At 35.0% G+C, this 14,521-nt stretch overlaps 1 protein-coding gene, 1 long non-coding RNA gene and 1 pseudogene across 2 annotated transcripts; 1 reads left to right on the plus strand and 2 right to left on the minus strand.

Moving 5' to 3' along the window:
- Nucleotides 1-2,210: 2,210 nt before the first annotated feature.
- cxcl8a (chemokine (C-X-C motif) ligand 8a) lies at nucleotides 2,211-3,155 on the plus strand. The gene is made up of 4 exons (XM_016247733.1): nucleotides 2,211-2,345; nucleotides 2,466-2,598; nucleotides 2,726-2,812; nucleotides 2,950-3,155. Exons 1-4 carry the CDS (start codon nucleotides 2,282-2,284, stop codon nucleotides 2,960-2,962), a joined length of 297 nt encoding a protein of 98 aa, XP_016103219.1. The 5' UTR covers nucleotides 2,211-2,281; the 3' UTR covers nucleotides 2,963-3,155.
- A 1,767-nt stretch (nucleotides 3,156-4,922) lies between these two features.
- On the minus strand, nucleotides 4,923-12,287 carry LOC107562982 (cGMP-specific 3',5'-cyclic phosphodiesterase-like; annotated as a pseudogene).
- Nucleotides 12,288-12,296: 9 nt separating this feature from the next.
- Nucleotides 12,297-14,342, minus strand: LOC107562983 (uncharacterized). Its single transcript, XR_001606058.1, has 4 exons — nucleotides 13,923-14,342; nucleotides 12,977-13,066; nucleotides 12,720-12,824; nucleotides 12,297-12,524 (listed from the first exon to the last, which is right to left on the minus strand). It is a non-coding gene; the product is annotated as an uncharacterized lncRNA (long non-coding RNA).
- Nucleotides 14,343-14,521: the final 179 nt, after the last annotated feature.

Here is a 14,521-nt window from a genome sequence, read left to right on the forward strand (position 1 = left end):
ATATATATATATATATATATATATATATATATATATATATATATATATATATATATATATATATATATATACATAATTATTATTATTATTATTAGAGGCGTACATGAAGGCGATGTCAAACTACTGTATAAGAAGGTTGATTTGTAACCTAAACTGTGTTTTTTGGACAAGGATGTTTTTAAATTATTATTATTTATTATTAATCCTTATTCTTAGCAAATTATCCGATTATCACTGTGTAAATTATCCCTGTGTATTTGCAAAAGCAATAATTAACCTCTTTACGTAGCATTACGCATCCTTAACATAGTCATGTTCTTATGCATCCTTTAGCGAAATGCTTTCGTAATTCATTGTCAAAAAACTACAGGCTTTCAGTGTGACAACTTATCCCCATGAACCCAAAAGGTTAAATATAAGTTAAATGCCTTGGAAATACAATGGTAATAAAGCCTCTTTTAATGTGTTTTTTCAAACGTTCACTGTACAAAGTGACAACTTACTCCAGCCTCCCCTACTAATACATTTTCACTGTAGGTTCTCACACACTAAAATATTTATTTTGTGTTACTGTTACAGTAGGTGAGTGATAATACTCCTTTGTTCAAGCTGCAAGACTTCCCGCATTGCATCATTGCAATGCTATATTACAAGAGATGTGCAGATAATTTGAGATTATCTGTTTCAGATAACTGTAAACAGTCTGCACAGCAAACGTATCTTAAAGCCAAGCTGTGGTTTATTTTTTGGTGACTCTGCTTTTGGTGACATTTTGCAGCACTGGATAAACTCTTTCTGGTGATAAACTGGATAAACTCTTTCTGGTGATAAACTGGATAAACTCTTTCAGAGATATTTGTGGTTTGGCAGCAGTCTAATATATATATCGCATCTCTTATCCTGCACTGCTTATTGAACTGAAAACAAATACTTCTTCAGATGAGATGAGATTTCTGGTGAAGTTCGAAAAACATGTAAATTAATTCATGTTGGAGGCAGTATAGATAATACTGTATAAGCAGCACATAGTTGGTGTTTGGTATTCATGCATTCTGGGGAAAAAAAGTTAATTTTGGCAATGTGACCATTTTTGTTGCACATACTGTATTTTTTCAGCAATCAAGGATTCTTCAAAAAATGCAGTCATTAACAACAATCAGTCACAACATGAACTCAGTTGCAATTTCAATTTCAGAAGTGCAGCTTTTATTTAACAGTAGCTTTCCAGTAATATGTTACTTTTTCAAATAAGTAGCAGTGTAACGTGACAAACACTGCATCTATTTTTTGTAATGGAAAGCAATATTGTGCAAACTAATCAAATGTGTTAGCCTGCACACCCACTTCCTCTGGAAAGTCCGACTCATTTGTATTGGTTCAATCAGACGCTCATTCAAATGCACCGGTTAAATAAAACGATAGATAATGATTCATTTGTATCCCTATTCAAAAGTTGGTGCTGCATTTTACATGTTCTTTTTTGTAGCCGTATACAAAATAATAGTATAATGTTTATTGCAATCATTTTACAAAAAAATATGTTATATAAAAAGCTATGTTAATGCAGTTACTTAGTCTACATAATGCTTTTAACTACATTTATTGGTGTTTAAATGAGATCCTCAGTGTTTTTGCCCGATAAATAATGCAAACATAAATACTGTAAATATACATAAGAAGTAAATAAACATTTACAAGTAATTAGCTAAATAAATAAATATACCTTCTTAAAAATAAATTAACTTTTACAAATACAGTAAATAATAAATAAGTGCAAAATTATATGTGCATTTTCTTTTCTCTTAAAATTTCCATGGAACCCTTCCATGGCTCAGTTTGTTTATTTGTTACAGTTTTTGAGAGCGAGTGTGACTTCCACCTGCATAATCAACATTAAGTGTAATGTCTTGCAAAAATTCGATAATGGAACATGTTTTAGCCAGATTTGTAAAACGTGTTATGTGTGGGATCATGTTTTACTTTTTCTATTGCTGAAAAACATGAAATGTTAAGCAATATACAACACATCAAAGTGGACAACTTTTAAAATTCCTCCAGCTCATTGTCACTTTCTTAATCATATGAATAACTAGGCTCACAAGCCTGTGACATCAGCACAAACTTTCCCAATTGAGTATATTGCGCAATTCCCTCTGACTCTTTAAAAGAGCTGCATGTTCCACAATGTGGACAGAATTCACCAACAGATCTGAGCGCTGAGAGATCAAATCTCTAGCATCCAAACTAGATTTACTTTTACATTTTGTTAGCTTTTGGCAGAATGCACTGCAAAATCTTTTCCGTCTCTGTTATTGTTTTTCTGGGATTCCTGACCATTGTTGAAGGTAAGTGAATTGCAGTAATTTGGTAATATTATAGGTTAATCAGTAACCATAGCTAGTACAAATGCACTTTTACGTTATGCATGTATGTGATGAAAAATGTACGCATTATTTTGCTTTTAGGAATGAGTCTTAGAGGTCTGGGTGTAGATCCACGCTGTCGCTGCATTGAAACAGAGAGTCGACGCATTGGAAAACACATAGAGAGTGTGGAGCTCTTCCCTCCAAGCCCACAATGTAAAGACACAGAGATCATGTGAGTTTTCACACTAATAATGCTTTAACCCTTGCAGATTACAAGTTTAGAATAAATCCATAATGATTCAGATTAATATAATAGTAAATTGGGTTCTTACTGGTTGTTCTCTGTATTTCTAACACAGTGCCACCCTGAAGGGATCCAGAAAAGAGATCTGTCTGGACCCTACTGCACCCTGGGTTAAGAAGGTCATTGAGAAGATCATTGCCAAGTAAGTGTCAGTAAATCCTTACTATGTGTGTGATGTCTAATGCTGAAAAAGTACAACAAATTAATAAGTACAAACTATCAGGTCTCATCGCATTTGTCAAGGAAATAACAATAACAAATACCTTTTTTGTTTTGCAGCAAAGCACCATGAATGTTTGGATCATCTGTGAAGTTGAGCCTGATGATATGGATGATATTGCCACATCTGACATGTCAACCTGTGGGAAACCGATGGGCACAGTCCTACTGTTTGGTTTGGTTTCAAAGAGTGTGCTCAATATTGAGTGTTGTTAAAATATGTGTTGAGTGTTGTATTTATATTTATGTATGTATTTATTATATTTTTTAAATAAAATGATTTTATAAAAATGTTCAGCATTTCTTTGTTTATTTAACATATTTACATATTGATCTTTTTTACTATATATATATATATATGAATAGTCATTATTATGAATACGCATAATGAAACTACTCACTCTTTTTCAACCACTTCCACAAAACCTCCTGATTCATTTTTTTACCACTGCATGACTAGTGCTGTTTTGTTGGATCCAAACCCCCCAGTTATTTATAAATATGACAATGAAATATCAAGCCTAAATATCACTTCACTTCTTTTTACCAAATAAGGTTTAACCGTTGTAAATAGAGGATTTACTCTGACTCTTGAGTCCTTATAGGAAGAAAACACTATATAATGTGTTCCATATATAATTTGTGTCTTTCATTTTATAATTGTCAGTTATGGACTTTTGGTTGTGTTTCTCTGTTCCTGTTATCCTGCCTTGTGTAGTTCCATTGCCTTAATTTCTGTTCAGTCCAGTGATGGTTATGATTTGCAGCTGTTACCCATTCATTAGTCTCCTTATTTATATTCCCTGTTCTGTTCAGTCATGGCCGGTTATTTTTTTTAACCATTTTTTCTACGTTTGCTCCTGCGATTCTCCTGTGTGTATTCCTTGTGGATTTATAAATAAAAGACTATTTTTGGATTATACTCCGTCAGGTGTTTTAAATAGCACTACATGTTACAATAATAACATTCATTCCATAAGTTATAAATATGAAATTTTTTAAAAATGCAGTTATGTTTAGAACTCAGTTAAACTGCCCTGGAAATGATGAAGTGGATTTAAAGGTTCTATAAAACGTGAAAGTAGGTTTTTATATGTGTTCAAGCAACTCGTTCTACTATCAGTCTACCAGAGCATTGCCCTGCACTCAGTAGGTTTGAAAGGTACATCTGGCAAACTTGTAGCTGCACAAGACTGCACATGTTGCCACATGAAGACTTGTTACCACATCAAGAGAAAACACCATACTGTTGCACCGTCAGGCACACCGCCATTATCTGCTGCTAATTTCATTGCACATTGGCTGATGACAAGCATTTCAGTATATTACAGGAAATATTCATGGCTGTAATTTTTGCTTAATAAATTAAACTGTAAAAAACAATGTGGGGGCAATAAATCAAGACAACAATATTAGTTTGCTCTAAAAAACATAACAGACATTGTCATGTTGGCTAATAAAACATATTTGTTTTATTAGAAATGTTTCCATCATCGATGTTTCTAGCTTTTTAGTTTGAACTTAATTAAAAATGTATAATTTTTTGAGGAATGGACATGAACGTTAATTAATAAAATGAAATAAAATTTGTGCTTCCTTGTCTAAAACAACAACTTAAAGGGGTAATGAACTGCCTTTTTTTATTTTGTACTGTTCTCTGAGATCCACTTATAATGTTATCAAGATTTTTACATCAAATACCTCATAATTTAGATGTAATAGGCTATTTTCTGTCCTGTTTTGACCCCCCTCACCGTCTTTTCCCATATAGCACACATACATCTGTAAGATCTCAGTTAAAGATTGCTTCATCTGGAAAGCATCTGTTGTGTACAAACATCTTCTGATAGACATCTTTAAGATGTCAGTTTTACATACATTCTAAATCATAAACATCTTCAAGACATCTTCTGAACGTCTATTTGACATCTGACAGGAAATGTCCTATAGACGTATTGTAGACGAGCAAACACTCATTGTCTTGCAGATGTAAATGCAGACGTCAAATAGACATCTCCGTGATGTGTGTGCTGTCAGGGTTTGAATAGGTGTAGCTGTAGACTAATGAGAGACTAACGAGAACGTTTTGAGTTCTGAAACTTACAGAATGTTTTTATAGTACAATGACCTTTTATACGTCAAAAGATCAAGGGAATTTTGATTTCTCAGTTCATAGAAGATGAGTTCATTAACACAAGATGTTAATTCACAAAATTCAAAATGCATTCATTATAAAATGATTTAGTAATGTTTCACAAGTGTGACAAAGCCAACCAGGAATTAGTCTTGTGTAACTTGTGATAATTCCAACATAAAGTCAGTGGCTCATTTAAAAATCAAGAATGGCAAGTATAGATGGACATGACTGGCTGTGTTAAACTATATAAGTCTTGATATAGGTTTACCAACAATGTGCATTGAATTGCATCTCTTTCATATTATTGAACTGATTAGTTCAATTCTTCATGTTTTTCCTTTTTTCTTTGTTTTAGGCTTGACAGGCAGCCAGATAGTGAGGGTTAAAATCATATTTTTATGAATGAGAAATGCTTAATGGATTTCATTTCATCATACATAGTAATAATCTGAATATCAGATACAACTTTGAGTCTTGCTGGTCCACTCTATGCATGGCTCACCAAAAGAGTTTAGCTTTAACTTGCTTCTTTCCTTTATCCATCTGTTTTTCCTTTCATATTTATCCTTTCTTCTTCCTCTCCGCTGTCTACCAGCTGTTGCCAGTGTTTTCTGTTCCTTCTGCAACCTTCTTTTAAAGGGGAACAGGACTCACAAATGCTGGCCAGGGCCTGGGAAAGAAGGGAAAAGAGACAAACAGAAGGTACAAACCTGCAACACAAAGGCACAGCATTGCAGCAGAAAGCTCTCTTACTCACTAAACACACATACTGACACACATTTCTAACAGGATGTGTGCGAGCAGGCCCTCACCTCAGAGTGGAGAGCGAATCCCGTTGATATAATCAACCTGCATGTGGGGTAAATGTATGGAGTTTTTAGTCCATCATATCCTTTAAGAAAGAGATTCAACCTTTGATTCAAACTTCTGATAAAACGACACACCTGTAACATTTTGTGAAAGATCATTTGTCACCCTCCCTCTTAAATATAGAGTCTTCCTGTACAAAAGTAAAAAAGTAAACAAGTAGAGGAAGTTAACACATAACTCTAGACTTACATTTGGCTGAATGTTGAATTCACACTTTTCTCTGTCTCCTTGTGCATAAAATCCTGTTGCTACAAGTTCAGCAAGCTGTCGAGGTAAAGTGAAAGAAAGATAAATTTGTGTATGTGCGTATATAAGTGTGTGTTTCTATGTGTGTGCTTGCATGCACATGTGGTTGTGGTGTACCTGCATGCATGCATGTAAATGTGTGTGGGAGAAGCTCACCCACTTCTGAACAGGTCATGGTTTGGTTATTGCACATATGTTGCTTGCTGTCATTAGCATTGACCTATTTAGATCAATAGAATCAGTTAATATAGAGACAGGAAGTGAACATCACTTAATATAGACACAGGAAGTGGTCATAAGCAAAAAATGTGGTCAAAGTTTCCTGCTCTTACGCTGTGCTTACAGTGAAATATAATGAGAGCAGATAAAAGAAAGCAAATAATTCTTAGAGTGTTTGTGTTGTTAGAAGAAGACAATATAAAAATGTATATGTACTGTAGATTTTTGGTGGGTTGTGTAAGAATGTGTGTCAGGTGAAATTTAATTTCTATTAAATGTTTTAATTTATTTATTTTATAAATGTGTGAATATTGTGCATTAATGTGCATATTCTTCAAAAATATATTTTTACCTCAGCAGTTCTCTATGTCCTTCATCTTTCCAAAGACAGCTGTTATTCTGAGCGAGTTTAAAGAACATAGTTCTCTTCCTATAGAAAAACAAAAACATACAGACACACAAACAATTTAGGTCGTTGCGTTTTAACATTTTGTGTGAACAGCTGTGTTTAGAGCTTGAACTGGAAAAGGATTATAGCTTACTCTATATAGATAGCAAGGTCTGTTGTCAGAATGTTCTTCTCAATCATCTGCGGCACAGGCCCTGTATTCCTTCAATGAGAGCGAACTGAGAATCTGACTGCCCTGAAAGAGAAGAAGGGTGAGAGGTATGAAACCGTTGTACATGGACATGGATTCATAACTGTATGAGGGCCAGATAGATACCTAGATGGGTGGACAAACAGATGGATGGATGGAATCTAAGGAGACAATGGATGACAGGACAACATGATTGATGGATTTTGAATAGATGTTATGGATGGATGGGTGAATGGATGTTGCTATGAATGGATAGATGTTATGGATGGATAGATGACTGGACAACAAGATGGATGGATGAATGTCATTGATAGATGGATAAATGGATGCATGTTATGGATGGATTGATGTGTAGATGTTATGGATAAACAGACAGACAGATAGATGGATGTACAGATGGATCTTATAGGGTTGTTGAGAATGAGAAGGCACATGTCATAATGATGGTGCTCCAGCGATGAGTGACCATACAGCTGTGCTAGAGGCTGGTTACTTCTAAGACATCGAGAGAGGAAGGGGGAAAAGAGAACAAGAAAAACAGGGGGTCAAAAATGCACAACAGACTGTAACATTGCATTTATTTATCAAGCCGTAATTTACCAGGACAAAATATTAAGGTAATTTACAGTGTTTAAATATGTATTCTTGAGTAGTTATTCAAGTAGTTTTTAATTAGAAATCATAATGTGGCATCTCAAATACCAATGCAGCACTACAGAGTGGCCACACTTTAAAACGTATAAATGGCATTGTATAAATAACAATGGCATTCACAGATGCTTAAATGTGTTCAAATACTTGTTAGGCTAATCTAAATTGAGATCCAGGAACATACGCACAACGGCCTGAGTCATGGCAGTCTGGGACATATCAAAATCCCTGAAGCCAAAATCCAGTAAACGGAGGGCATCTGCTGACGGGATGACGGCATCCTAGTGGAGAGAAAAGTGAAGGGAAATGGGAAAACTAATAAGACATTTAAAATTACACAATGTCCTGCGTTGAAGTGCAACCGACATAAGAATAGGCCTAAGCAACTCTAACCACAGGAAGTTGCAAGTTCTCTCTATCACATCAACATTTACGGTCCTTAATGCTGTTGCACAACAATTCAAACAAGTTGATTGAGTCTTGTGCAGATGTAGAAGGATAGTAGGTACTTTTTTAAAGAAAAATAAAAGGAAGTACTAAAAGGAGAGTTTCAGTACCTCTAGGGTATCAATTTCTTTTTGTGAAGCAGAGATTTGATAAGATAAGACCTGTAGGTGTAAGCATACACACACACATACACACACACACACACACATATATAATTATATTATTATTCTAGTAAAAAAAATTCAAAGCTGTAAATAAAACAAAGATTATTGGAGTACATTTTACAAGAAAATACTATTTCAGTCTGTCTACTTTAATATGTCATATTTAATTCAATGTGTTCCTTTAATTATTTGTGAAATTTACTAGCAATTTCTAATTGAAAACTGTTTCTAACACCAAAAATACTATTTTTTTCAGTGTAGCATTTAAAATGAGTTTTTAGTGTTTTACTATTAATTTATTTAGACAAAAAAGTATAACATTTTAATATTTGACATACATTTGTTATCAGTTTATCTGCGCATTGCTTACTACTTCATACGTACTGTGTTATTTTGGGATGCATAAATTCACTTGTAGCGTTTAAAATGATTTATTTTAGCATTTATTTATTTTTATTTAGACCAATTAGTATAGAAATGTAATATCTGCCATTTACTGGTTATCAGTTTATCTATATAACAGTATTGGCTGTTTATTCATATCTGTGCATAAATATTAATATCTATGCAAAAATACAATAATGAAATCTAAATGAAACACACTATCTTTAAAAATGTAATAAGATATATATTCAACCAATTCCAAGAAAATCATCCTTATCTTCATTTTCAGACACATTCAACACTGGTTTCCATTTTCATTATTGGAATTACATTATTATAAATATTTATTTGTTTACACATTTTTCATTATTGAATAGTGCAGTAAGATCTTTGAAGCCACCTCAGATTTATAGTCTGTAAACTGTTAGAAGCTCTAGATCTAGCTCTGAATAACTTGGCACATTATGGAAAATTTAAAGCACCTTGGATTAAAACTCAATCTGTATTGAGGACAAAAAATTAGTTCAGGTCAGTCCTGGAATGGCTCGAGTAATCTCCAGCATTTCTGTTACAAGGGGAATCCTGGACCAGAGTCCAGCAGTGACCTAAACTGACTGTGTAAAAGCCAGATTAGACTTGACATGGAACACCCCTCATTTATTACCTCACAAGCATTCCTGATGTTAAGTGGCCTCCCAGTGCTGACCATGTATCCCATAATGCACTTGTCGCACTCTGCCTGTGTGTAGCCGTAGACAGACTCCTCATCTGATTGGAAGATAGGACTCAAACACTTTACCTGTTTTGTCCACTGTTGTCATGGAGAGACAGCAGCGCTGAGCCTGAGTAATCTCACAGAGGTGCTGTAGGATCTGAAGACAGATGTGTTTGTTTTGTAGAGATCTAATCGGACCACCAAAGAGCCACATCATGAAGTTACAGGCCTCACCTCTTTTACACTGTCCCGGTGGTCTTGGGGAGCTCAGAGAATGTGGCAAACACTTCTACCTTGACATACAAGGTGAAAATGGAAAGCATGTAGACTGTAGTGACCGAGGAGAACAACCCCTGGCCTGATCCAGACACACAGGATCATCAGTCTGATGGACGGAAAGGCAAGAGCGTGGTCTTTCCATTGTGGCAGGGTACACATGCCCTCGAGAAGGCCCACAGACAGGATGGGACACTCTACGTCTGCCAAGAATATTCAACCTAGACCTTGGCTCAGTTTTTAGGGTTTGGGCATCTTGGGTTCTTTCTACACAGCCATGCACCCAATGTCTAAGAAAAGACATAATAGCAGGTTAGATTGCACTACTAGCAATTTGGGAATAGCCTGTATATCTTGATGCTGTTGCACAACAATTCAAACAAGTTGATTGAGTCTTGTGCAGATGTAGAAGGATAGTAGGTACTTTTTTAAAGAAAAATAAAAGGAAGTACTAAAAGGAGAGTTTCAGTACCTCTAGGGTATCAATTTCTTTTTGTGAAGCAGAGATTTGATAAGATAAGACCTGTAGGTGTAAGCATACACACACACATACACACACACACACACACATGCAAAGCACAGTGCGAATAGGAAAAGAAAAACTAAAATCTGTAGAACTTTTACATTTTAGATTTTCCAGTGTATATCAATCCTGGTATTGTGTGATTGTTGAGTCAGCATTCAGATCACTTGCTCATTATTCTGACAATATGAAGTGATTTCCAGTGACTCAAAAGGAATGTCATCATGGCATTTCATACCTCTTTAGTCACAGCCAGCTTGGCTCTGTATTTATCTGCCGTCTGCTTCGTGTTGAAGTTTTGTAATCCCAGAGCACAGTAAACCGCAAAGTCCTCCAGGAGGTGCTCATCAGCTCGACTAAAAACTTAGTCTCAGTGAGAGCCATTTTATTGACTAGCTGGCACACACCTATATGAAGAAAGCATAAAAAGAATGTGTCTACAGTCTAAACAGACTATTTTCATACCAATATCATTGTCAACCCTCTAAATTCCTGTGGAGATTCACAGAATGGGCTGTACTATTTGTATCTAAACTGAGAAAAACAACAAGTGAGATCTTTTTAATTGCATCAGTGAGACTGAAAAAAGAGCAAATGGAAACAGATTTTCCGAGATCAAAAGTCTTTCTAAACCAAATGATCTCAACTATGTTGTTCCATGTTAAATATATAGTTATCTTACTGTATGCAATATATTATAATACGGGCATATATGTGCAAAAGAGAAAAGTCTGAATTTAAAAAATCCTCTGGGAAAGCGTGATGACTGAGAGCTTTGGTTTGTTGGATCAATACTAGAGACTGTGGATATTTGATGTTATTTCCCTGTTTGCCTCTCAGAGGTGTGCTGATCAAAATCCTGATCTGAGAGAGAACACACAAAAACAGTTCATGTCAGAAATAGAGGTAGCACTTTAGTTTAGAAACCAATTCTCACTATTAACTAGTTGCTTATTAGCGTGCATATTACTAGCATATTGGCTGTTTTTTAGTTCTTATAAAGCACATATTAAGGCTTTATTCTACATGATCATATTCTAGATCCCTTAACCCGACCCCATGCCTAAACTTAACAACTACCTTACTAACTATTAATAAGCAGTAAATTAGGAGTTTATTGAGGCAAGTTAATAGTTATTTAATAGAGAGAACTGGTCCCCAAACTAAAGTGTGACTGAAATAGACATGGAAAATCCCAGATAAGAGGTACTTTTTGGTCACATGATGATATGGTTTTCCCTAAAGTGACAATAAATATATATAAAAAGGAAGAAAAACTATGAAAATATGTCATTGATTTCCATGTAGACATATGATCCCAATCTGTCCATTAGCAAAATTATTTATACCAGCACTCCAGGTGTTATTAATAATATTATATGAATAGCAAAGTGACCAGTGAATCAATCAGATAAACTTACAGGTCTGTTGACAATGTTCAGTGTCTATATCGAGTTTTGCACATGTACAGTATCCATGTAGATGATGTCACTGCTGTCATAATTCCTAAAGATTATAGTTACACATGTGATTTTACATTTAACTATGCTAAACTCATTGTATACATATGAATACATAAAGTTTGATAACTTTTTTGTTTGCTAAAGTATTAAAGAGCAATACCGAACACTTATGTGACTTTCAATATTATGGGTTTAAAAAACGACCTGTTATTTTGTGTATAACATGATCAAATTATAAATGTACATTTATTTACCTAGTAGAACATTGGAAAGAGCAATTGGTTTCTTTATGCTCTATATAGACCATCTTTTAGAAAGGCCCCTGCAATACAAAAAAACAAACAAAAAAAACGCCGATCATAACCTTTTTTGTTTTAACAATGAATCATTATCCATAAACTTTTATTGATTCTTGTACTACCATGGAGCTGTCATATGAGATGAAAATAGTACAGAATTGTGCTTTGTGTCACATGACCATGAGAGAGTCGTAGTCATGTGACACCAGCTGGGCTACTTCCAACAGTGCCTGTCACATGATAAAAGTAACATACAATGTAGAATGTAAGTTAATCATTCATTATTGTGTATGTATATAGTACCATAGTATTATCTCACATCTGATATCAACAGTTTCCCAATACAGTAATTTTTAAGGATAAAGTTGCAAATTATGTGTTTTTTCCATATTGTTGTATTGCAAATTGTGTCTTTGTAACAGTATATTGCCAAAATATCTTATTTCAAGCTAGAAAAAAAGTTCTTTGTGATTAGCATGTTATGTATCCTTAACAGATGAATAATTTTAGATAAAAGTGCCTAACTAAGTAAAAGTAAAGTCTGTGTGACATCTGGTTGCGTTTGCTCTCTTGTTCAGAACTCTCACACAGCTGACAATTTTCCAGGATCAGTCCGAACAACACCATGTGTGACGACAGCATCTAGAGACAAAAAGATAACTCATTCTTTGACTCAGGTCACATGACAAAAGTTAGCATATGTGGCTTGTCATATACAATTCGTTGTATAATTCACACAAATGTCATGCATTATGTGTAATGAAGAAAAATTTACATGTACTCAACATTATTGCATTTCAAATTTTTTCAAAATCTTTAATATTGATAAATACTGACTTTCTCATCTTGTTCTGAGAAAAAGCTCCCTGCACATGTGCTTGGCCTGCTTTTGTTCACAGCCATGACAGCACCTATAACCTGCCAAAATGCAATGGACCAGTCCTTAGAGAGATAAAAACAAATTAACATGCATTACTAAAAAGATATAAAAGACTAACTGGTTATTTAGCAAAATATCATATTACAAATATAAATAATATCATGTAATAAAAAAAAAAGACAGTATATTAATGGATAATCTAAAACTGTCCAACCTCATTTTTGTGGTTCAGGATGGGCACACTGAGAATACTCTTGGGTCTGTCCTCTTCCCTCTCATACGGTTCAATCTGAAATCTCAGATCCTATAAAAACACAGTTCAAATCAATTATTAAGGTGATTCAGTAAACCACATCAATTTAAAACACTGCATCACTATGTTATCTCTGAGGTGATGACAGCGTATGCTGTTTTCACAGGCAAACGTGAGAAATTTCAGAGGTGTAACAGGGTTGGAACCCTAGAGAAGGTTAACGATAAGAGTTAAGTGGCATGTTTATAAGAGAGAGATGCTGGTAAAGGGTTTTTGATCCACCAGACCAAATTAAAATAGAAATTCATACTGGATTAAGCAGGTCTTTTCATCAAACACACGTCTGTGAGATCATTTATGAAGTAAACAAATAAACAATGAAATGTGTCAATAAACAAATATTTTTAAAGAAATTACTGTATCACTGTTTTCACAAAAATATTAAGCACCACTTTTTTTTTTTACATTGCTAATAACAATGTATGTTTCTTGAGTAGAAAATCAGCATATTATAATGATTTTTGAAGGATTATGGGACACTGAAGACTGGAGTAATGACTGCTGAAAATTCAGCTTTGCCATCACAGAAATAAATTATAACTTAATCCATGCTGAAACAGAAAACAGTTGTCTGAAATTGTCTTCATATTTCACAATACTACTGTTCCAACTGTATTTTTGATCAAATAAATGCTGCCTTGGTGAGCCAAGAGACTTCTTTTAAAACATTAATATATATATATATATAACAACTGAAAATAGTAAAGCATTGCAACAATTTCTTCTTCTCTTGTTCTATCCAGCACTACACAAAACCCTATCCTGTTGCATTTTGACTGAAAAAATGCATCATATATCACATAATGTTTTCACACTCTCTCAGAACAGAGACAGCTACACTGCTCACCTTGAGGATCTGCTAAAGTAAGACCTGGCAGAATCCGAATGATCATCCAGCCATGCCTTCACTTTCTCACTTTCCTTTCCCATCCTGAATCCCAGTCTCTGGGTTTTGGCCCCTGGGGTCCAGAGAGGGGAGAAGAACCATCCAAGCACTGGTGATGACACACTGTGAACCCTTCTCTCCATTCTTCCCCTTTTTACCCGACTTAGATCTGGACCCTTGAGACCCCCTACGGCCTGAGGAAACTGCATACCTCCCTTCAGCAGGCAAAGAGGGCAGGGACTCCGTTTGCAGACATGGCATGTTTTCTCTCGCCTATCTTCTCTCCAAAAGAAGATGCAGATATGCAAGCTGCTGGACCTTCCTGAAAGAGCGATAAAAAAGAGATGAAAATCACAGTTGGTGTCCAGGTCAGAGGATTAAGCTTTGCTGTCACCAGCTACACTAACATCTCAACTCTGCACAGAGGAGTTGGAGGCTAATCTGTTACATAAAACGAATCCGTGAAATAACACCAAGAGGTTCTGTTGTGCCCATTCAGGCAACAGGATTAGTGTCCCGGAGAACTATTAATGACTTTGCACTCTTGTCTTTAACCCACT

The sequence above is a fragment of the Sinocyclocheilus grahami genome, unplaced genomic scaffold, assembly GCF_001515645.1.
Source record: "Sinocyclocheilus grahami isolate Dianchi unplaced genomic scaffold, SAMN03320097.WGS_v1.1 scaffold852.1, whole genome shotgun sequence".
Taxonomy (NCBI): Eukaryota; Metazoa; Chordata; class Actinopteri; order Cypriniformes; family Cyprinidae; genus Sinocyclocheilus; species Sinocyclocheilus grahami.

What these genes read in the sequence shown, in the direction of transcription:
- cxcl8a (XM_016247733.1), top strand. Translation starts at nt 2,282, where the DNA reads ATGCACTGCAAAATCTTTTCCGTCTCTGTTATTGTTTTTCTGGGATTC. An exon ending in ATTCCTGACCATTGTTGAAG is followed by an intron (nt 2,346 to 2,465) that starts GTAAGTGAATTG and finishes TTTTGCTTTTAG; the next exon opens with GAATGAGTCTTAGAGGTCTG. An exon ending in TGTAAAGACACAGAGATCAT is followed by an intron (nt 2,599 to 2,725) that starts GTGAGTTTTCAC and finishes TTTCTAACACAG; the next exon opens with TGCCACCCTGAAGGGATCCA.